General features: G+C 46.9%; 2 protein-coding genes across 2 annotated transcripts in view; one reads left to right on the forward strand and one right to left on the reverse strand.

The window, feature by feature from the left end:
- OTC (ornithine transcarbamylase) overlaps positions 1–15,254 on the reverse strand; it is a 72,619-nt gene extending 57,365 nt beyond the window's left edge. Inside the window, 4 exon segments of the mRNA NM_001287307.1 lie at positions 12,270–12,624; positions 12,839–12,952; positions 13,044–13,171; positions 15,207–15,254. Of these exon segments, the coding sequence (NP_001274236.1) occupies positions 12,270–12,355 (86 nt within the window). The 5' untranslated portion in view covers positions 12,356–12,624; positions 12,839–12,952; positions 13,044–13,171; positions 15,207–15,254.
- A 91-nt stretch (positions 15,255–15,345) lies between these two features.
- The window catches only part of RPGR (retinitis pigmentosa GTPase regulator), a 58,542-nt gene continuing 51,613 nt past the window's right edge, over positions 15,346–22,274 (forward strand). The window contains exons 1-2 of the mRNA XM_059724372.1: positions 15,346–15,446; positions 19,106–19,231. Of these exons, the coding sequence (XP_059580355.1) occupies positions 15,386–15,446; positions 19,106–19,231 (187 nt within the window). The 5' untranslated portion in view covers positions 15,346–15,385. The remainder of the gene's footprint in view (positions 15,447–19,105; positions 19,232–22,274) is intronic.

Genomic DNA, 22,274 nt, shown 5'->3' on the forward strand with positions numbered 1-22,274 from the left:
CTAAAACTGAAGCAATGTAGCCCCCCCCCCTCCCCCCCCCCCCGGGCAATCCTCAGTGGGCACATCTACAGAAGACGCTAGAAGCACGGTAGACTAATTCTACTGCGCATTAATGCATCACAGCGAAAGCCATGCTAACGTGCTAATGCGCAGTAGAATTAGTCTACTGCACATTATCATCACGTAAAAAATGTGCTGGCGCTACTGCACAGTAGCAGTGATTATGGTACATTAAGTTTAGTATCTTTTATTACAGATACTAAACTTAATGTGCCATAATTATGGCGCATTAATGCATGTGTAGACATGCCCAGTGAATTTCAGTAGGCATGCTTGAGACAGAGCCTAAGAGAAGTGTCAGGCATCCACCAAAAATCAGCTACATTGCCTCATTTTCACAAGGTGGCCTCCACAGAGCAGGAGCAGGACAGAGTGTACTTCTGTACTGAATGACTGCATGCAGCACAGAGGTGATGTACACATACCCTTTAGAACTAAATTTCCAGGATTAAGACACCAGAAGATGCTTATAGGTACTCAGGGGAATGTTCAAAAGTAGGTACCTAACTTCTCTTGCAATCAAACAGGAATTAGATACCGAGCCTAGTTAGGCATTTTTGAAAAGAAGGTGCCTACCTTCACTTTGGGCAGGGGTGTGCAAAATCCGGCCAGCAAGCCAAATCCAGCCTGCCAAGGGATGTTGTTCGGCCCACGGCAGGCACCTTGGTTCTACCCATGTCCCCATTCCATCTTCCTGGCCACATCCCCTGCCTGGTCTCCATGGAGATCCTGAGATTACGGGGTGGTGACAGCACAGGACCAAGGCAGGGACATGCAGGGAGTGCACCATGGCTCTGCCCTGGCCCCAGCCCCACACTGTCACTGCCCCTGTATCCTGTGGTCTCCATAAAAACCAGCTGGGACTGTACTGGGAGCTACATGCAGGCGAACATACTGGGAGCTGCATCTGGAGCTCTAAGTGACAGTGTGAGGCCATGGCCTGGGGCAGAGCCATGATCCACTTTCTGCAAGCCCCTGCCCACAGATCCAGTGCCTGTTGCAGGGATATGTGGGCAGCAGATCGCAACTCTGCTCTGGTCCTGGCCCTGTGCTGTCACTGCCCCATGACTATGCCCCATGATCCTGACCTCGCCTGCCAATCCCACTCCTGAACACTGCTTCCTGCCCACCCATGGCCTCGTCCCAAGTAGGGAGTTTTGATGAGTTGTTGCACCGGGGGAGGGGGAGGGGGAGGGGGAGGGTACTGACCCAGCCCATGACAGCTCAGCAAAATTCCCTATGTGATCCAAGGGCCAAATAATTGCCCACCCCTGCTTTAGGGGGTGACTCAGTATCTTTGCATTCTATCTGTTCATTTCTGCTTCTCACTTGTAAAACAGGCTTAATTGCACTTTGTTACTTGGGAGATGATATGAGGATGAATAAATATGTTAAAGACTGTGAAGTACTCAGATAATGAAGGGAGGCGAACAATATAAGACTGATTGGGAAAGAACTGAGACATGGATCAAGCCATTGCATTTGGGCTGAAATATTTTCATATCACAAAATATAATGCAATTTAGGATTGAAAGGACTTGCCCATTCTCAAGGTCACTGACCTCAAATGACAAGCTCACACTTCACCACATCTTTGATTACTCACTACTATTATTTACTATTTTTGTGGTGGTACCTCCGGCTGCTAACATGGACCAAAATGCCATTGTGTTAGGTAGGTACTATACAAACTCTTTAGAGTGCAGATAGATATTTTCTTTAAGAAATGCAACATAATAGCTTAGAGCTCTTAGAGTATGGTTAGCAGCTCTGGCCATTTTATCACATCTCCTGATATTTGCTGGTTAACTTAAAGCCCAGTTTCTGGCTATGCGTACTCTACGGAATCAGGAACTATCAGGATAAAAACGAATGCAAAATTTATTACTACTACTATTAATAATAATAAATACCATGATTCTGAAATACCTGACTTGTGATTTTTGAACTCTTGGGTTTGGCAATGCTGAGGGTGTGTATACATATTATGTATTAGTAACCTTTTTTAAAAATATATTTTTGCTCTGAGGCCCAAATAAGCAAGAACTTCTGAGTTCCAATGACCCCCAAACCACTCAAGCTTAGCTGATCCATGTGATCAGCACTTTTTTATGTTCTAGCAACCTTCTGACTCATATTTGCCATTGTCATCTGATCTCTCTTTTGTCAACAGTAGCACATGATGTGTGAAGTTTTACCTGATAACCCTGACTGCACTGAGAAGCAGGAGACCAACGCCACGTGTTATTTGTTTTGTAAAAGCTGTACATTAGCCTTTTAAAATTAAGTATAGTTTTTAAAAAATATTTTGAAATGGAGTTGCAATTATGATACTCTAAATGCAAAACCTATTTTACTTTTCTGTACATTGATATATCTGTATTAAAAGTAGTTTTGTTTTGTTTTTTAATTGGAAAACATTAAGAGCTGTAAGAGCAAAGTCTGCTGACTCTGAAAAAAACACTTTAAAGTTTTAGGTAAAACCAAAATCAATGAGATAGGTACTTTATCTTCAGGGCCTCTCATATTTTTTCAGTTATCTTGCCTCTTCTATTTCTGTTGCAATCATTCTTGAAGGATCTTCTCTCTGGTGACCCTTTTCTCTAAGCAAGTGATTTTGCAAGTCGCTTGTCTTTGTTTGTTTGAATAGCTGAACCTTTGATTGTTTTTTCTCATTTCATCAGCACATCCTCTATTTTCTTTTACTTTATTCTGCACCTCAAAATAAACTCCAAAGAAACCAAAATGTTACAAGATTCTGCATGTTTCGTTATTTAACCCTTCTGCCATGCACTTGAGGGCAGTAACAAGGGCCAAGTTCAATTTGTGTAAAAACGTTTCTATCATATGAAAAATATCATGCTTCTCTAAGGATATTTGTAGAGTTTCTTTAAAAATGAGTAGAAAGTGATTGGGGAAGGTTCTAGTTAGCTAGGTGCTGTGGAGAAGGAATAATAAAATCTTTGTTAAGGAAAAATCTGCTTCTTTAAATCTATACTATCATTACAAGAAAACTGTGATGAATTAGGAGATACTGTATAATAATTTGTGAATGCTATAAACTGGCCTCACTGTTGAATCACTGTTACTAAACCTGCTATGTTATGACTATGTTGTTTTTGTTTAGAAGGGGTCTTTTCCAAGTGGGTGGGGGGGTGGAGGGGAAGAATGACTCAAGAACAGCCACTTCTTTGCAGGAACAATGACCAAATTATTGTCTTTGAAAATTTTACTTCTATCCCAGCAAACCTATAAGCAGAGAGTCAAAAAGTCCAAGGCTGAATCAATTCAGTCTTCCCAGATTAGTCCAAATTGGGTAGATTGAACGGATAAGCAAGTGAACAGACATTCACTTTTGATTCTGCAAATGTAGCCACATGCCTGCAGTGGCCCAGGACAGAAGCTGGGGTGCGCTAGAGCATGCCTCCCTTCTCAGCTGGAGCAGACAGCTAAGGCCAAGGCTAGCCTGCCCACCCTGTGAGGAAGTGGTTTGTAGGGAGGTGCAAAGTATCCTGGGATGCCGGGGGACTGTGAGTTAACTTGAATCTGGAGAGGATCTGGGACAGAAATTCAATAAACTGATTTAATCTAAACCAGTTAAGTCTGATACTACATACATCCAGGTTTATTTTAAACTGGTTTGGCCATTTTGAAAGCAGTTTATGTGCACTGAACATCTGTTATGTTACAGAGTTGAGCCAGTTTCTGATCATTCAGGGTGCAGACAGAAGTGTGCAGACAGAAATGCAGCTCCCAACTGTAACTCAGAACAATTTCTGCAAAGCATTCTGAGTTACAAGATTATCCCAGACCAAAAAGAAGTTCATTGTTAGAGGGGGAAGAGGAATTTAGTGCTGGTTAGGAGCCTGCAGCCAGGTTTCCACAGCAACAGCCAGGCTCTCTGCCAGTGCTCCCTGTTTTCAGAATGGGAAGGAGAAAGGCGGCAGAGGAAGCTCATCCTTGGGGCTCCCCAGCCAGTGCTGAAAGGTGGGACTGGTGAATTGGAGCCTCCCCCCACATCAGGGGAGGGCTCCAATAAACCTGTCCCGCTTTCCAGGGACAGCTAAAAATACCCAGACTGAACTCCCACTGTTGCCTTTCCCCCTCCCATTCTGAAAACAGCAACAGGCTGGGAGCTCTGCAGATGCAAGTTACAGAAGATGCTACATTTTTAAATATCTTTATCTGATACCTCATGCAATGAGGGATCAGATTTTCACCCAATCGGACATTTTGAAGCTGTCTGCAGCCGTGCATTTGTGTTTGGCCACAGCTATAGACCGCTTTCGGTGACAAGACTGAGCAAATCAGATTTAGATAGAAGCACCAAAAAGCCCTGCTGAAGCGCCCTATCTATACATGCTGAGGACTAACTGTGTTTTTTTCTTTAATGTCTACAAACAGCTTTTGTTTTTCAGAATGATGATTTGCTGCTGAATGCCATTCATCACAGACTCTCAAAAGGGAGAGATGTAGGTATCCAAATTTAGTCAAACTCCTGCGTAGGAATGGTTAATACACAGGGTAGTATGTACATCCAAGTGTATACTTCCAAGAGTGGAATAAGAAATAAAGGTACAAAGCCCAAGAGATGATGATGCACTCGGAGACAGAGGTGCAGCTAACCTTGTCACTTAGACAAGATCCACAAGCTTGAAACTGAGATCTGGCTTTAATAGGCCTTATCCTTCTGTCATGATTTTGTCTTTTGTGACTTATTCTTGATTTACACTAACATAAATGGGAAATCAAGCCCAGTGATTCCAGTAGATAACTTGATAAAAGTGCTGTATACATTACACATGTGCACGCAATTTGTAATAGTGTCCTAAAATATAATACTTATTTTTTACAGATTATGTTTGTGACCAAAGTAGACTGGAATTCTTGTTGGGAATGCTTTGGAGGGATTAGTGGGCACCTTTTACTGGACATAGTTTCATTGTAGAAGAATATCCAGAAAAGGGGAAGATAACAGCCTAAGCCTAGCAGCAAGCCCTAGAAACATCTCCTAGATTGCTTCCTGATAACACTATATTTCATTTTATTGGGTGAGCTGGTTTCTGGGTTACCTACTATAGTTTTGTTATATTTTGGCACTGTAGCACACTGGGCTTGAGGAAAAGCACGGAAGTGCTGAGGAACCTGGAAAGAGAGGAAGCAGGAGTCCTAGGGAGGACAGGGGGTACTAAAGTAGCACAATAAAAGCTCTTTGTTTGAAGCAGAAGTATCTGACCTACTGTTTGGGACCTCAGTGCTTTATTTATTTATTTAAGAGGCAGATGAGCAAAGAAGGAGCTTTCTGAGGTGGCTACACAGCCAGGGAAAGAAGTCATACACAAAAAAGAAGAGCCAGGGTCTTGAAGCCAAAGGTTTGCAACTCCAGAAGCCATGCCACTGGGGGAACTTCAGGATAGAACCTGGACAAGACTTTTTTGGGAGTCCTGAGACATTACTGCTTTGAAAGGGGCTGATCCATGACAATACTGCTCTCATTACAGTTACTAATAAAATAGTTACCATCAAATTACTTTCAATGCCTTATGCCTAAGACTATATTTTATCATGGCATTATGAAATGATTTATTATTCATAATTTCTGGGGTCAAATCTGCATGTTATTTGGACTTGACCAGACTGAAATATTTATCTTATCCCTTCACTATCCTGCCGTGTTCTCTCGGTACTATAGAAAGACAAAGCAACCTTGAAGTGAGCGTATATAGTTTCACACAGGAGAACCGTCATGTGGCTTAGAATCGATACAATGGCTTTTTTACTGTGCTCCTCTTGGCCACCAGTTCAAGTGGGAGGGAGAAAAGACCTGACAAGGGCTTCCCAAAATTCTGAGGATTCTTAGATGTCAAAATGACATCTATGTGCCAGTGCAACCTGATATGGTTTACTGTTAGGAACTGTTTCTATTTGAGATCTGAGCTGGAAAAAGTTCCCAGGGCACCATTGTGAACACTTTGCTTGGCAATGCCGTGTACTGCTCAGCTGCATCTGAGAACCTAGACCTTTATGCCAGGAAACAGGGTGGCAAAGGGAACATTTCAGCAAAGATAATTGGAGGCCAAGACCCCTCAACAGCTGTAACATTGACTGATATAATAATAATTAGACATCACACTGAAGGACAATGATGAATAATAAACAGGATGCTGACATCAACTAAGAATGTTCCTGCTATAAAGCTTGAGCCATGTGTAAAAGTTGTTCAGCTGCCATCAAAAACCATGAGGCAAAGAAAAGTGCAAGGTATCCTTAATAAGATAATACATCAACTGCTCCCTTTCTCCCGCCTGCTCACTGAAGCTTGCTAACTTCTTGCTGTAGGCAATCTTACTCCAAGAAGACTGACAATTCTAAAGCAGTCATGCATGTCAAGGGAAAACCGATGACTGAGAAATATGGATGAATCTGTGTGAAAAGTGTTTTCAGGGAAGCTTCTAATGTACCCAATGCAGCAATTTAATTAAAACCAAAAGTAGGAGAGAGCAAGAGAAAATTTGTTAAAACACTAATATGGTACGCTAGCCAAGCTTCTCTGCAATAATTAGACTCAAAATACCATTCCTGCACATCCAGAAGTTCAGGTTTTCACTCATCTCTTAGTGTTGTGCAGACTAAAATAAAAAACCTTGAATTAACCTTTGAAATGATGACATCCTAAATCTTGTTTTCTAGAATCTCCAATCTCATATTGGCTCTAGACCTGAGGAAGGTCACCTGATGCCCAACAGCTTCCCCAACACAGTTGGTCCAATAAAAGATTTAAAGATTTGTTAGAAAATGTTAAAAATCATGGTTATTTTTAACCGTTGTAGAGTTGTAAAACATAGGACCCTGCACATGGTAGCTACATGAGTATATAGCGGGTATATGTTAATGCAATCTAAGACATCTATGTTCTCATACAGCCCTTGTTCGCCTAGGGTATAGGGGATTAAGAAGTTCATGCCATGGTATTTAGGAAAAGAGGCATGTGCATAGTAACCACATCAGTACAGAGTTATAAGGTGGCAAGGCATTCTTAGACAATGGGTTTAGCATTCAGTGTACAATTGCTGGGGTGGAGAATAGTCAAAAACATGAGAAGTCTGTCAGTTAATGGCCTGTGTGGAAGGGGTTCAGCCCATTCCCTTGGTTTCGCTTCCGGCCAGTGGTGTCGGGTGGCTGTCCTCATATTGGCAGTGGCTCGTGATGTGCTTGCTTTATCACAAAAAGCCTTGCCCCTCAACATTTCCTGGACCATCGTGACTACAACACTCCAACCCTACCACAACAAGGAATGGTTTTTGGAAGCACACCTGAAATAAGCATTAGTATGGAGATATCTCTAATAAGCTGGCTAAGTTAGGGATCAAGCAGATAACTGACCAGTAGGCAACGTTTTTTGGCCAGAGTGCTGAAAACCCCCACAATTTGTACCTTGGAAGGTGCCGGAGTGCCAGCTTGCCAGAAAAACAAAACAAGGGCAGGGGGTACATGGCAGGATTCCCTGCTTGTGCCCCTTGCCCCCCACCCAAAGCCCCTGCCCCCTAACCCTGTTGCACCAGGGAAGTGTGACCTGGGCAGCGTGGAGCTTGCAGCAGCAGCAGGCAGCTTCCCTGTGTGGCCCCTCTGTGTGCTGCCGCTCTGGGTCACACGTGCCCTGCTCCGGAGGGCCCAGGGGAGGACAGCAGGGCCAGGAGCATGGTGTGTTTTGTGTAAGGCACAGGTTCCTAATTTGGTTTACTCTGTTATGACCCCAGGAATCTCGGGTCTATGGCAAAACCACCTACCCCCAACAAACACACTTTCCCATACTTTCCATCTGCACTGTGTTAGGTTACAATGTAATTAAAAGTAGGAACTTGTGTTGGACACATGCCTTGGCACCAGGAGGAAGGAACAGAAGAGCTGGAAGTGCTATAATTTACTGTATTAACAGGTTAAAAAACACTTCTATTCTGCATGCATCTTTTAACCATGTCCCCTGCAATCTGATTACCTCTGCTCTCAAAAACTCTTATCTCCCAAGTCTGTTCTTATTCTCGTTCTCTAACAACTCGGTCCTTTCTCTCAAGCACTGTATCTCCTGGGCCTGCTTGCTATGCTCCTCTTCCAATAACACAATCTTTTCTCTTAGACTCCCTATTTCTTGAATGCTCTTTTGAGTTCTGTCTCCAAATATTTTAATCTTTTCTATGTTTTGGGTGACCTCCTTTGTCAGCGCCAGAGCTACAGCTGCCAAACCCAAAAGTGCTGCCTTTTTCTTTGTTTTAACATTCACACACAACCTTTTACAGCCAGCCATGCAAACCACTGCTTGCAAAATTGTTCATAGGCACGCATGTTTTTCTTAAGCATTTCTTTCTGCCAAAACTTAAAGGATTGTAAGGGGCAATCCCAAAACTGTGGTGCAACTATCTCTGTTAACCACTTCTCGAATTTCTTCACTTCAGGGCTCATTTTCTAGTAGTCTCTGGCCACTATCACAGACGACAACAATAAACTAAAATAAGTGAATCAACAAGTAAAACACAGCAAGTAAAACAATAAGCAAATCAGTAAGCATAGCACAATAAGCCAAACAATAAGCAAACCAATAAACAAAACACAGTAAGCAAACAAATGCAAAACAATAAGTAAACCAGTGAGGAAAGCACAATACGCAAACCAATAAGTAAAGTAACAAAGCGGGTTCTGATTTGTTGCTCTCAAATCTAACTAACATGTATTCAAACACTTTAGACCACCCAGGTGTCGCACTGCAACTACACTGACACACACAGCCTTTGCTGCCCTGCTGTTCCACCAACACTTCAAAGACCATCTCAATTCACCTCTCTGTTCCTGATGCTGCTACTGACGTTCTCTACAGCCACTGATGCTTTGCTGAAGCTCCAGCCTGCTTAGGGCGTCAGCAGCCCTTAGGCCTAGCAAAGTCCCCAGCCCCTTTGTTACTATTTAATAGATTCAATTGTACTAGTCTCTGTTTTCATCGTGCCTGACCAGAGACAACACCTCCTAATCTCCAGCTTAAATTTCCCCTGCTGAGGCTTGCAGTCAATGCTCTTAGTCCTATCCCCTACAGCCACAATGAATAGCCCATTTCTGTCCTATCCATAATCATCCTTCATATATTTGAAGACTGTTGTCAAATCCTGCCTGTCTTCTCCTCTACAGACTAAATAACCCAAGGTCTTACAGCCTTTCCTTGTTAAGTCTTGTTTCCCAGGCCCCTGTTCATTTGTGTTGTTCTCTGCTGGCTTCTTTCCAAACTGTCATAGATTCATAGATTCATAGATGTTAGGGTCGGAAGGGACCTCAGTAGATCATCGAGTCCGACCCCCTGCATAAGCAGGAAAGAGTGCTGGGTCTAGATGACCCCAGCTAGATACTCATCTAACCTCCTCTTGAAGACCCCCAGGGTAGAGGAGAGCACCACCTCCCTTGGGAGCCCGTTCCAGACCTTGGCCACTCGAACTGTGAAGAAGTTCTTCCTAATGTCCAGTCTAAATCTGCTCTCTGCTAGCTTGTGGCCATTGTTTCTTGTAACCCCCGGGGGCGCCTTGGTGAATAAATACTCACCAATTCCCTTCTGTGCCCCCGTGATGAACTTATAGGCAGCCACAAGGTCGCCTCTCAACCTTCTCTTGCGGAGGCTGAAAAGGTCCAGTTTCTCTAGTCTCTCCTCGTAGGGCTTGGTCTGCAGGCCCTTGACCATACGAGTTGCCCTTCTCTGGACCCTCTCCAGGTTATCCGCATCCTTCTTGAAGTGCAGCACCCAGAATTGCACGCAGTACTCCAACTGCGGTCTGACCAGCGCCCTATAGAGGGGAAGTATCACCTCCCTGGACCTATTCGTCATGCATCTGCTGATGCACGATAAAGTGCCATTGGCTTTTCTGATGGCTTCGTCACACTGCCGGCTCATGTTCATCTTGGAGTCCACTAGGACTCCAAGATCCCTTTCCACCTCTGTGCCACCCAGTATGTCATTCCCTAGGCTGTAGGTGTGCTGGACATTTTTCCTCCCTAGGTGCAGCACTCTGCATTTCTCCTTGTTGAACTGCATCCTGTTGTTTTCTGCCCACTTGTCCAACCTATCCAGGTCTGCCTGCAGCTGTTCCCTGCCCTCCGGCGTGTCCACTTCTCCCCATAGCTTTGTGTCATCTGCAAACTTGGACAGAGTACATTTGACTCCCTCGTCCAAGTCGCTGATGAAGACATTAAAAAGTATCGGTCCAAGGACCGAGCCCTGTGGGACCCCACTGCCCACACCCTTCCAGGTCGAGACCGACCCATCCACCACAACTCTCTGGGTGCGACCCTCCAGCCAATTCGCCACCCACCGGACTGTGCAGTCATCCACATCACAGCCTCTTAGCTTGTTCACCAGTATGGGGTGGGATACCGTATCGAAGGCCTTCCTGAATTCTAAGTATACGACATCCACCCCTCCTCCTGTGTCCAGGCGTTTCGTAACCTGGTCATAGAAAGAGACTAGATTGGTCAGGCACGATCTGCCCGCCACAAACCCGTGCTGGTTTCCCCTCAGCATAATTTGCCCTGCCGGGCTCTCACAAATGTGAGCCTTGATAATTTTTTCAAAGACTTTACCAAGGATGGAGGTGAGACTGACTGGCCTATAGTTGCTCGGGTCCTCCTTCCTCCCCTTTTTGAAAATGGGGACCACATTAGCCCTTTTCCAGTCCTCCGGGACTTGGCCCGTGCGCCATGAGTGTTCGAATATTCCTGCCAGTGGGTCTGCAATGATGTCGGCCAGTGCCTTCAGCACCCTCGGATGGAGCCCATCTGGGCCTGCCGATTTAAAGGCATCCAGTTCTTCCAAATGACTCTGCACCACCTCAGGATCTACGTATGGAAGTCTGGCGCCTTGCTGCTGCCTCTCTACAACCCCAGTGAGAGACTTGTCGTGCCCCTCACTTAGGAACACTGAGGCAAAGAACTCGTTGAGGAGTTCAGCCTTGTCCCTCCTATCTGTCACCAATTGTTTCTGCCCATTTAGCAGTGATCCTATTCCTCCCTGGGCCTTCCTTTTACTCCCAATATATATCTATAAAACAATTTCTTGTTGTCTTTTACTTGGGTTGCCATCCTCAGCTCCATGGTAGCTTTGGCCCGCCTAACTGCCTCCCTACAAGCATGAGCAGAGGAGGTATATTCATCTTTAGTGATCTCACCCTGTTTCCACTTTTTATGTGCTCCCCTTTTGGCCCTTAGGCTGCCCTGGATTTCTCTGGTCAGCCAGGGAAGCCTCCTGGCCCCTTTCCCTCTTTTGCCTCGCTCGGGGATCGTCTTGCTTTGTGCCCGAAGGATCATTTCCTTTAGGCACAGCCACCCTTCTTGGGCTCCCATCCCTTCAAAACTCCTACTCTGCAGTGCTTCCTTGACTAATCGCCTGAGTGCAATGAGATCAGCTTTCCTAAAGTCTAGCACTTTCACCCTACTAGTTACCTTACCCGCTCGTCGTCTTATGTTGAATTCTATTATTAGGTGATCACTGTCTCCCAAATGGCTACCGATCTGGAGGTCCCCTATCACGTCATCCCCTGTTGCCAATACCAGATCCAGTATGGCATTCCCCCTAGTGGCACCATGCACCTCCTGTGTCAGGTGGAGGTCCTGTACACAGGTTAGAAACCTGCGTGAGCGATGGGACCTTGCTGTCTGCGTCTCCCAGCAGATGTCCGGGTAGTTTAGGTCCCCCATGACCGCCTCTTTAGCTTTTATGGTCTCCGAGAGTTGCCTCAGGAGCCCCGCATCTATTTCTTCCCCTTGGTGTGGGGGTCTGTAGCAGACCCCTACCACCAAATCCCTTTCTCCCTGCCCCCCATGTAGCCTAACCCACAATCCTTCTACTTCCTCAACCTCAGATTCTGTCTTGATGAGGGTTGATGTATATTGCTCACTGACATAAAGTGCAACCCCCCCCCTTTCTTCCCCGACCTGTCCTTTCTATACAATCTATAGCCCTCAATATGTACCGCCCAGTCATGGGATGAATCCCACCAGGTTTCTGTTAGCCCCACTAAGTCATAGGTGTTTAGTGCAAGCAGGAGCGCTAGTTCATCCTGCTTGTTCCCCATGCTCCTAGCATTAGTATATAGGCACTTGAGCCCTGCGACTGGCGCCTTTGCTGCCCCCCTGCTCCCAGTCCCATGGGGCCCATTGTTTCTTACCTTCTTGTTCCTTACCTGTTCTGTTGTGCTGGCCTCCCCATGGCTTTCAGGTTCCCAATGTTCTCCTTCTTCAAGCTGGGCTGTCCTTGTGGGTGCCACATGGTTTGGTGGTCCACAGCTTCCCCTGCCCTCGTACTCCCCTCCCCCCGACGAGCCTAGTTTAAAGCCCGCCGGAGGAGATCCGCCAACCTAGAAGAAAACACACGCTTACCTTTGGGGGACAGGTGAAGCCCATCCCAGCTGAGCATGTCCCTCGTCGTGATGTGCGGGTCATGGTCCAGGAAGCCGAAGCCTGCCTCGAGACACCACTGCCGAAGCCGCCAGTTGGTCTCTCTGATGCAGTTCTCCTGCCGTCTTCCCCGTCCGGTCACTGGTAGGATGGAAGAGAAAACCACCTGTGCACCGAACTCCTTCAGCACGCCACCCAGAGCACTGTAGTCTGCCATCAGGTGATCGGGGGTTCTCCTGGCCGCATCATTAGTACCCACATGGACTAGGACCATGGGGTAATAATTGGTGGGCTTGATCCTGGCCTGGATTACCTCCGTCACATCCCGAATCATTGCTCCAGGGAGGCAGCATACCTCTCGTGCCGAGGGGTCCTGGCGACAGATGGGTCCTTCCGTACCTCTCAGGATGGAGTCGCCTATGATGAGCAGTCATCACCTCCTCCTCTGGGTCCTCGTGGATCTCTTGATCTGTTTGGAGTGTGAAGAACGTGGTGTTTCTTCTTGCCCAAGGGTTTCCTCCTCCCCTTCCATCTCCTGCAGGGTTGCCAGGGCCTCGTACCTGTTCACCAATCGGACTGGAGAAGCTGATACCGGTTTGCTGCGAGCTGCTCCGGTCCTGGCTGTGACCGTCTGCCACTCTGCTGCGGAGGGCACTCCCCGGGCTGCTTCTTCCATGGGTGCCTGGGCCTGCAGGGAAAGGAAATAACTGTCAATTTCATCCTCCGCCTCCCTGATCCCCCTCAGCCTGCTAACCTCCTCCCGGAGCTCCCTCACCTGCGCCTCCAGAGCCACATCCTTCAGGCGTGGACCCCAAGACTGCACACAGTACTCCAGGTGAGACGTCATCAGTCCTGAATTGAGCAAAAGAATCTCTTCCCTTGATTTGTAAGTGACACTCCTGTTAATACAGGCCAGCATACTGTTGGGCCTTTTTTGCAAGAAAAGCACACTGTTGGCTCGCATTAAGTTTATGGTCTACTACAAACCCCAGACTCTTCTCTGCCTTTCTGCAGCCTAGCCAGTCATGCTCCGTCTATATTTGTGCATGCAATTATTTAGTCCCAAGTGCAGGATGAGTAATATGTGCCTCTACAGTGCAGGTGTTTGCAGGATGGTGTGGGTAAGCTAGTTACACTCTGGTTAACTCTCCACTGAAGACACGTCCCTAGGTCCCAAGCCCTGTAGCCCTCCATCCTCCAGCTCCTCAGAGCAGGTGGGCCAGGTTTGTGCTGGTGCTGAGCATGGGGCCAAGCAGCTTCCAGGGCTCTAACAGGGGATGCTCCCCCTCAACCCCATCCCAATTAGGAACCTGTGTTGGGTACATGTGCATGGGTTACACTGGGTTGACCCCTCTTCTCTTCACAGCCATGAGCTTGAAGGAAGGAAAATGAAGTGGTATGCTATAAAGCCTGTGGGTACATGACTCCAGAAGGAGCCTGGGTACCAGCCTATCATGCCCAGACCCGCCTCTGCCCTGTCTGGGGTCCTGGGGACCAACCAGCAACCTACAAATTTCAGAGTGGGGGTGACAACCCTGGGGGTGCATTTCACAACATCTGGGGAAGTGAACTTGGGTTCTCTCTCTAGCCTATACATATCTTATTTAGCTAGGCCAGCGGTTCTTAACCTCCATATATTCACAGAAGTTTAGGATTGGAAGGGACCTTGTTAGACTCAAGGTGTAATGGGCAAACTGACTTATGCTCAGACTCTTAGCATAACTTTAGGCCTTCCCGGATCTAAACAATTAAATTGTACAGAGTGCCTTATAAGGCACTGGGAAAAGTGAGTGCTGCGATTGGTATGGTGGGCTAATCGGGTACAGTAGTTTCCCTAAAAGGAAAGGAAACCAAAAATGGAATAGAATTGGAGTACCCGATCTAAAAAGATGAGGTAAGAAACTTGGGGATTGGACAGTTTGAGATGAGAAAGTTACAAAAGTAGTGGACAAACAAAGAGACAGGATGTGTTTGTGTTCCCACCCTAGAGAGACTGGAGCAACCTTGGAGTTCTTGTTCAAACAGTGAGGAATCCAGAAACTAAAATCCCACACACCCAGCAGAGGATCTGAGGCAGGTACTGCCGAAGGTTGCTGTTGTAACGCCTGAGACGCTTGCCAGGTCATATTGCAAGGATAAATATCTTGTAATAAGCCTAGGGGTTACTAATAAAGTTCACTTGATACCAAATCGGACAAGGGGCTGTGTCCATCCTTGGGGGTCTCTGGTTAAAGGAATCATGGGGCAACACAAGGTATTGCTCAAAAATGCAAGGTACCCCTTGATAGACTCTAAGTACCTTTCCAAAAAGGCCTGCTCCTAGTTTTTACTACTGAAAAATAATACAGCAATTCTTTTGCACTCAGAAAGACCGTAACAGCTCTGTTTTTAACAGTATGGATTCTTATTTGACATTGCTGGGTTGATCTTGTGAAGCATGTTTGCACACCTAACAGAGCTAATATAGTATGGCACCCAGGGGGGCCCTTGAAAGGATCTCAAGTCACACCAGGAACTTGCAGCCCCCTGGCTAAAAATCACTGAGATAGTCTATAAAAGTGCACATCTACCCTGCCTTCTGGCTACCCCCAGAGACAGCATCTCATGAAGCCACCTTCTGGTCATGAAAGCTTGTGTTGTACACACACTATATATCAAAGTAGACGGAGATCAGTAGAAATCTACTTTGCAAAGTACACACACAGATACACATACGTACTTACAGCAAAGTTTGTCTGTGTAGGTAGAGGGCGAGCACCAGGGGGCGCTCAGCCCCCCTCCCGCACGCACTCAGTCTCTCGGGACGACTCTCTCGTCAGGGAGGGAGGGGAAGGGGCGGGGCCTCCCGGCCGGCCCCGCCCCCGTTGCCAGTGGCAGGGGGTTTGTTTACTTCCGGCTGCAAATGGGGCCGGGGCCCGGCGCGCCCGCAGCTGCTATGGGGGAGGCGGAGGAGCACGTGCCCGGTGAGTGACGTGGGGGGGAGTTAGTTCAGCCCGGTGCGGACTCGTCAAATCTACTTCCCCCCCCCCCGCGTGTGCACTGTTGGTCCGTCCGGAACTGGGGGCGCCTGGGGCTGGGCTGGTGGTGGAGTTCGGAGCACGCAGGGCTCTGCCTCCTCCCCGTGTGTTCCAGGGGGCGGTTCTGAGTGACGTGTTAGAACGCGGGGGGCGGGGCATGGGGCGCTGCCACGTGCTGCCTGGGGGCCCCTCTGGGCCCCTGGACACGTGCCTGTGCTCCCTGCCCGGGTGGGGCAAACATTGGGAGCTCCTGGTCGGGGTTTCCTGGTGTCCTGCCTAGGGTTGTCAACCCTCCAGGTTTGCCCTGGGGTCTCCAGGAGTGAGATCTAAATCTCCAGGAGACTGCTGAGAGTCACCTGGGAGAGAAATGATAGGGTGTTCACATAAATAATGAATAAAATCAATAACTTAATTAAAAAAAATGTTGAATCCCATTTCTGCAGTAGTTCAGTGGGATTTAAACCGTAATAGCCATGTGCATTTGCCTTCCTGACGTAAAGGTGACGCATGGTAATCTGTAATTGATAGACGCAAGCCTGCAGGCGTGTTGGCGTTGTCGTGGGCACATTGGCGTTAGGGAAATGGAATAGATTCAAACAGTTGGCAACTCTAGTCCTGTCCCTGCTAGTGCACACTTAATAGACCCCTTTAAGAACGGGGAAACTTTCTGCCTGGGCCCAAGCCCGTGATTCCTAGTCCTGGCCCTCACTAAGCTGGCCGTTGACCTGACTGGGAAGGAGACTCTGACCCATTGGCAACTCTTGGAGGGTGCATGTGCACCCCCTGAGATCAGCTGTGCACCCCCTGGAAGCACCAGCCACAGAACCGGAAGTGGCAGCTCAGTGATCGGCCACTGGGGACCACCCCTTCCCACCCCCCGTTGACGATCTGGTCGCCCCCCAGACTCGGGAGGCACCAGTCGCCCATGCTTTGGCTGGGGGTCTCCCAGTGACCACGGAGCTGTCTTTCTGTCCCTCCTCCATTTGTGACTCCCAGTAGAGCTTTGCTGAGCAGTGTTTGTCCACCGGCTCCTTGGACTCATTCAAGGGCCAGTGGGCGCTGGCCGCTGTTCTCTGCTTGGTGTCTCCCCTTGGAGTGCTTGTTATGAACCTCTGCTCCTGGCTACTGTCCCTGTTACTGCTTCAGTTGCCCCAAGAACTTTGTAGCCCCCTCTCACAGGGCACTAACCATTTCTCTGTGGGCCCAGGCCTCTAATTCTTTGTATAGCAAATAGGCCTGATCTCTGGAGCTGCTTGCAGATATTCAAAAAAAAAAAAAGTCAAACCAAACAAAAAAACACACTTTACCAGAAGCGCATTACTTCAACCTAGCTCTTCAGCATCTGCATAGATTGGGTGCTTCCAGGGCTTTTTGTCACTTTTAGCTAAAGCTGATTCAATCAGCTGTTGCATAAAAGTGCCAAAAAAGGCCCGCTAAAATGCTGGGTCTATACAGATGTCAGGCAAGCCGGATCCAACTAAGGCGCTGCCTCTTTTGGGTATGTGTGGGGCTTGGCAGGGGACTGCATCGAGTTTAAGGTAAAGCACCGTTTTGTTCTGTTTTTGAACATCTGTAAGCAGCCCGGGTTCTACATATGCACAGAACAGCCTTAAAGAGAGCTTATATAGCTGCTGGAGGATTCTTCCATACAGGAGAACTGTCAGTGGCGTAGGATCACTGCAGCAGTTTTTATACTGTGCCCCTCTCAGCCACCAGTTTGGGGAATGTGGGGGAGAAAAGAACTGACAAGGGCTTCCCAAACTTCTGAGGATCCATAGATGTCACCCTGCCCAGGCCCTCGCTCAGCTGGCCATCGACCTGACCAGGAAAGCGGTTCTGGCCAGCGGGACCCCCAGTGATTATGATGCCATCTTGCTGTCCCTTGTCCATATGTCTCCAGGAAGAGTTTTACTGGATGGTGTCCATGGGCTCCTTGACTTCATTGGAGGGGTGATAGGCACTGGCTGGTGTGCTCTGCTTGGTGTCCCCACTTAGAGCATTTGTTACAAACTTCTGGCCCTCGCTCCTTTCCCTGTTATTCCTTTAGTTGTCCCAAGAACTCTGTTGGTTCATGCTCAGTAGCCCCCTCTAAAAACAGAGAAGGTTAACTAACTGTTTCTGTGTGGGCCTGGGCCCGTGATTCTTTGTAAACCAAATAGCCCTGTCCCTCATCTGCTCACATCTCCAGGTAGAGTAGGCAGTGCCCACTGGCTGCTTGGACTCATTCAAGGAGCTGCACACTAGCTGCTTTGCTCTGCTTGGTGTCCCGCCTGCTTGGAGCACTAGTTATGAACCTCTGACCCATGCTCTGTCCTTGTTTTTGCTTTAGTTGCTTCAAGTATCCAATTGTTATGCATTTAACAGCCCCTTCTAATATCAGTGGGGCTAACCATTTCTTTGTGTGCCCAGCGCTATGGTCCCCTATGTGTAACAAATGGGCCTGACATCCTGGAAAGGGGCGGGTTCCAGGAGGGAACTCAGGGCTTGTCCAGCCTCTCCTCCAGCCGCATGGTTGGGCCATTGGTTGATATCACCCAACTCTCCTCACCAGCCCTGCATGCGTGTCCTGGGCCATCTCTGCAGAAATCCCTGCGCTGCTCCAGCCAGGACTGTGAGGCCTACAGATGGGTACTTGGGGGTCCTGGATCTCCTGGAGAATCCCTCAATGCCAGAGTGCAGGGTTCGCAGTGAATGCACTTAGGGTGGCAGCCCTGAGGTTCCCCAAGCTCTAGTTTTGCCACTGTTCTCCTGGGTCACCATGGGCCCAGCCTTTAGTTGGTGTTGCCCTGGCCCTTACTATGTAAGGAAGAGCTGCATGTTTCCATCCAGCCATGGTGTATGGGGAAGGTTCACTGAGAAACCTTTGAGAAGTGTTTTGACATTTTCTAGTACAAAGGTATTCTTGACATGCAACCTATTTAACAGTTGAAAAAAGGGACTGCTGTTGAATGAGATCATTGAGCTCAGGATTTCTGCTCTCTGAAGCTGTGAGTGGCAGAGGTAGATTTGTGGTTTGGGGAGAATTTTTTTTTTTTTTTAAGTGCAGTAGCTTAAAAGCAGATGTTGTTTGTGGGAGCCTTTGTTTCTGAGGGCTTCGGAGCCTTGCTTGGAGGGGGCCATTTTTAGAGCAAATGTGTCATTTCAGGTGAGTGAGGAAGAGTGGTCAGATATGGAGCCTGTGACCCCTTTACACACTCTCTCATCCAATTTGGAAAACCTGTTTGAATTCAAGTGTAAATGTAAGTGAGAATTTTTGTCTCAACATGTTATCAGGATGAGCCTTTTATTTTACTTGTTGGGGTCATTTTTTCTCCCCATGGTTTTATTTTTAAGGGGCAAAAGCATTCTTAAATGTGGCAGTACATTGCAATTCTTAAAGGATAGTAATAAAGTAATTGGTAATATTCTTAGGATGAAATATATCTGTAGGATCTATTAGTAAAGAAAAAGTGAACTTCAGGACTGGTAGGTAGTCTAGATGGAGTATAACTGAGATTAAACAATCAAAGCCTAAAGAAAAATAAGAGAGGATAGGATTAATAGGAGTCTGAGATTTCGATGCATGAAATTGAACTAATGTTGAATTTATCTTATTTATGTTTTAGAATCAGGGGCTGTTTTTACATTTGGAAAAAGCAAATTTGCTGAAAACATCCCAAGCAAGTTCTGGTTTAGAAATGATACGCCTTTGTCGATTTGCTGTGGTGATGAGCATACTGCCGTTATAACAGGTTAGTATTTACACAGAATCTAAAGAAAATGTTTACAATATACATATGAAAATGTATTATTTTAGTTTCATTTCTGTGGTGACATCTAAGGGGGGAAAAGTATTCTGTGGACAAAATCACTAATTTCAATGAGATTTGCGAGTTTCATAGCCTTGGGCTTTAACACATGTCCAACTAAGTGAGTCTTTAAAGCAAATTTTGCCCAGTTTGAAAAAAGAATACTGTAAGTATGGCAATATCTAATAACCATTATTACAAGTAAAAAGCAAAAGCTTACATAGTAGAAGTAATCAGGTTTCAGTGAATATTTAAAGCCCCTAGCTCATTGACTAAGCTGTTGAGGAATGTAGGGATGAAATCAGAAAGGTCGAACTGCAGTTGGAGTTGCATCTAGCAAGGGACGTGAAGTGATAACAAGAAGGGTTTCTACAAATTTGCCAACAACAAGTGGAAGGTCAGGGAAAATGTTGGGGAGGTTCCCAATATCTGGGCCGCGGCTCAGTAGTGGGCCGCAAAGGGTTGACTGCTGGACTGGAAGTCTGGAAGTGACCAGCATACTGTAGACTGACAGCCAACTCTTTTTTATACTGAGTATAAAAAAAGGTTGGCTGCTGGTCCACGGTATGCCGGTCACGTCTGGACTGCAGTATGCCGGTCTGCAGTTTGCTGGTCCGCTGTCACTTCTGGTCTGCGGTGTGCTGGTTCGCAGTCTAAAAAGGTTGGGAACCACTCCTGGGGAAGGGAGCCTAGTGACAAAGGATGAGGAAAAGACTGAAGTGCTCAGTGCCTTTTTCACTTCAGTTTTCACAGGCAAGGTCAGCTCCCAGATGACTGCATCTGGCAGCACAGTTTGGGGAGGAGGTGAGTAGCTGACAGTGGCAAAAGAATAGGCTAGGGATTATTTAGAAAAGAAGGATGTGTACAATGTTTGGGATGGGACGTGATGAACCCGAGGATGCTGAGGGAGTTGGCTGATGTGATTGTAGAACCACTGGCCATTATCTTTGAAAACAGATGGTGATTGGAAGAGTTACCAGATGATGGGGGGGGGGAAAGGCTAATATAGTGCCCATCTTTAAAAAGGGGAAGAAGGAGGATCTAGGGAACTGTAGACTAGCTTCACCTCAGTCCCTGGAAAGATCATGGTGCAGGATCCTCCAGGAATCCATTTCTAAGCACTTGGAGTAGAAGAAGATGATTAGGAACAGTCAGCATGGATTCACCAGGGGCAAGTCATGCCTGCCCAACCTGACTGCCTTCTGTGACGAGGTGACTGGCTCTGTGGATGTTGGGAAAGCAGTAGATGTGATATACCTTGACTTTAGCAAAGCTTTTGATACAGCTTCCCACAACATTCTTGCAAACAAGCTAAGGAAGTATGGGTGGCATGAATGGGCTGTAAGGTGGATAGAAAAATGGCTGGATCAGTGGGCTCAAAGGGTAGTAATCAGTAGCTCAATGTCTAGTTGGCAGCCAGTATCAAATGCCCCAGGGGTCAGGCCTTGGGCTGGTTTTCAATACCCTCAATCAGTGATCTGGAAGATGGGATGGAGTACACCCTCAGCAAGTCTGTGTGTGACACCAAGTTAGATGGAATAGTAGATATGCTGGAGGGTAGGGCTAGGATTCAGAGAGATCTTGGCAAATTGGCGCATTAGACCAAAAGAAATCTCATGAGGTTCAACAAGGACAAGTATAAAGTCCTGCACTTAGGATGGAACAATCTCATGCACAAGCACAGGCTTGGGGCTGACTGGCTGGGCAGCAGCTCTGCAGAAAAGGACCTGGAAGTTACAGTGGACAGTAGGCTGAACATGAGCCAACAGTGTGCCCTTGTTGTCAAGAAGGCTAACAGCACACTGGGCTGCCTTAGTAGGAGTGTTTCCAGCAGATAGAAGGGAAGAATCACTTCCCTCAATTTGGCACTGGTGAGACCACATCTGTGTCCAGTTTTGCCCCCCCCCCCAAACACACACAACAGAAAGGATGTGGACAAGTTGGAGAGAGTCCAGCGGAGGGCAACAAAAATGGTGAGGGGGCTGGGGCACATGACTTCTGAGGAAAAGCTGAGGGAACTGGGTTTACTTAGTCTGGAGAAGAGAAGACTGAGAGGGGATTTAATAGCAGCCTTCAACTCCCTGAAGGGTGGTTACGAAGAAGATAGAGCTAGACTGTTCTCAGTGGTGGCAGATAACAGAACAAGGAGCAATGTACACACATATGCGCACACACACACGCTCAGTGACTTGGTAGAAATCGCAATCAGTTCTCCAGCATGTTTTGGCAATGCCTCTCTTCCTACTAGCTCACCTTTTTTTCCTTTAGCATGCTTATATGGCAGTAGGTAAGACTTCACTTAAGAAAATGTTGGACAAGCTTTGCAGTGCATTCTGGTCTAGGAAGCAAGTTTCTGACTTCCTCAGTCTGTGAGGAGGATGAGGATTAATTTAGTTTCTTTGCACCCTGTAAATGAGATAAAAAGATGAGGTAAAATGATTGAGCAGTGATGCTGGATGAAGGGGAAGGAACTGTGGCAGCCTTACCAGAAGGCAAAGAGGGCTGAGAAAAATCTGGGTCTTCCACCCTCTTCCTTCCCATCTGCTACTATGTAGTATGTAATATTGGACCTCACAGCCAATGTAAGTGACAGTGGATACCTTGCAAGCTCTGGAGGAAGGAACTTCTGATGTGCACACTGATGCCAACCTTACTGAGGTGGGACTTGGAGAATGCTGACTGAATGATGAGCCAGGAGCTCATTTAGATCTAGCTGAATGTGATATAGAAAAGCCGAGGAACAGAATTTTTAGAGGAAAGGAAGGGAGTTCAGGTAGGGATTTTCACACACCGGTGCATGTTTTGGGTTGGTTTTTTTTAACTTTGCTCATGGGTGCTGAAGCTCCCTTTCTGTTTCCTTCCTCTCTCTGTTAACAAGAATGACCTAACGCACACAGGTAGGGAGCAAAGGGAATTAGCTTTTGAAGGTTTTGTTTTATTTTATCATGCTCTGGAGTAAACAACTCCAAAGCATTCCAAAACATAT

This window comes from Alligator mississippiensis, chromosome 1 (assembly GCF_030867095.1).
Source record: "Alligator mississippiensis isolate rAllMis1 chromosome 1, rAllMis1, whole genome shotgun sequence".
Taxonomy (NCBI): domain Eukaryota; kingdom Metazoa; phylum Chordata; order Crocodylia; family Alligatoridae; genus Alligator; species Alligator mississippiensis.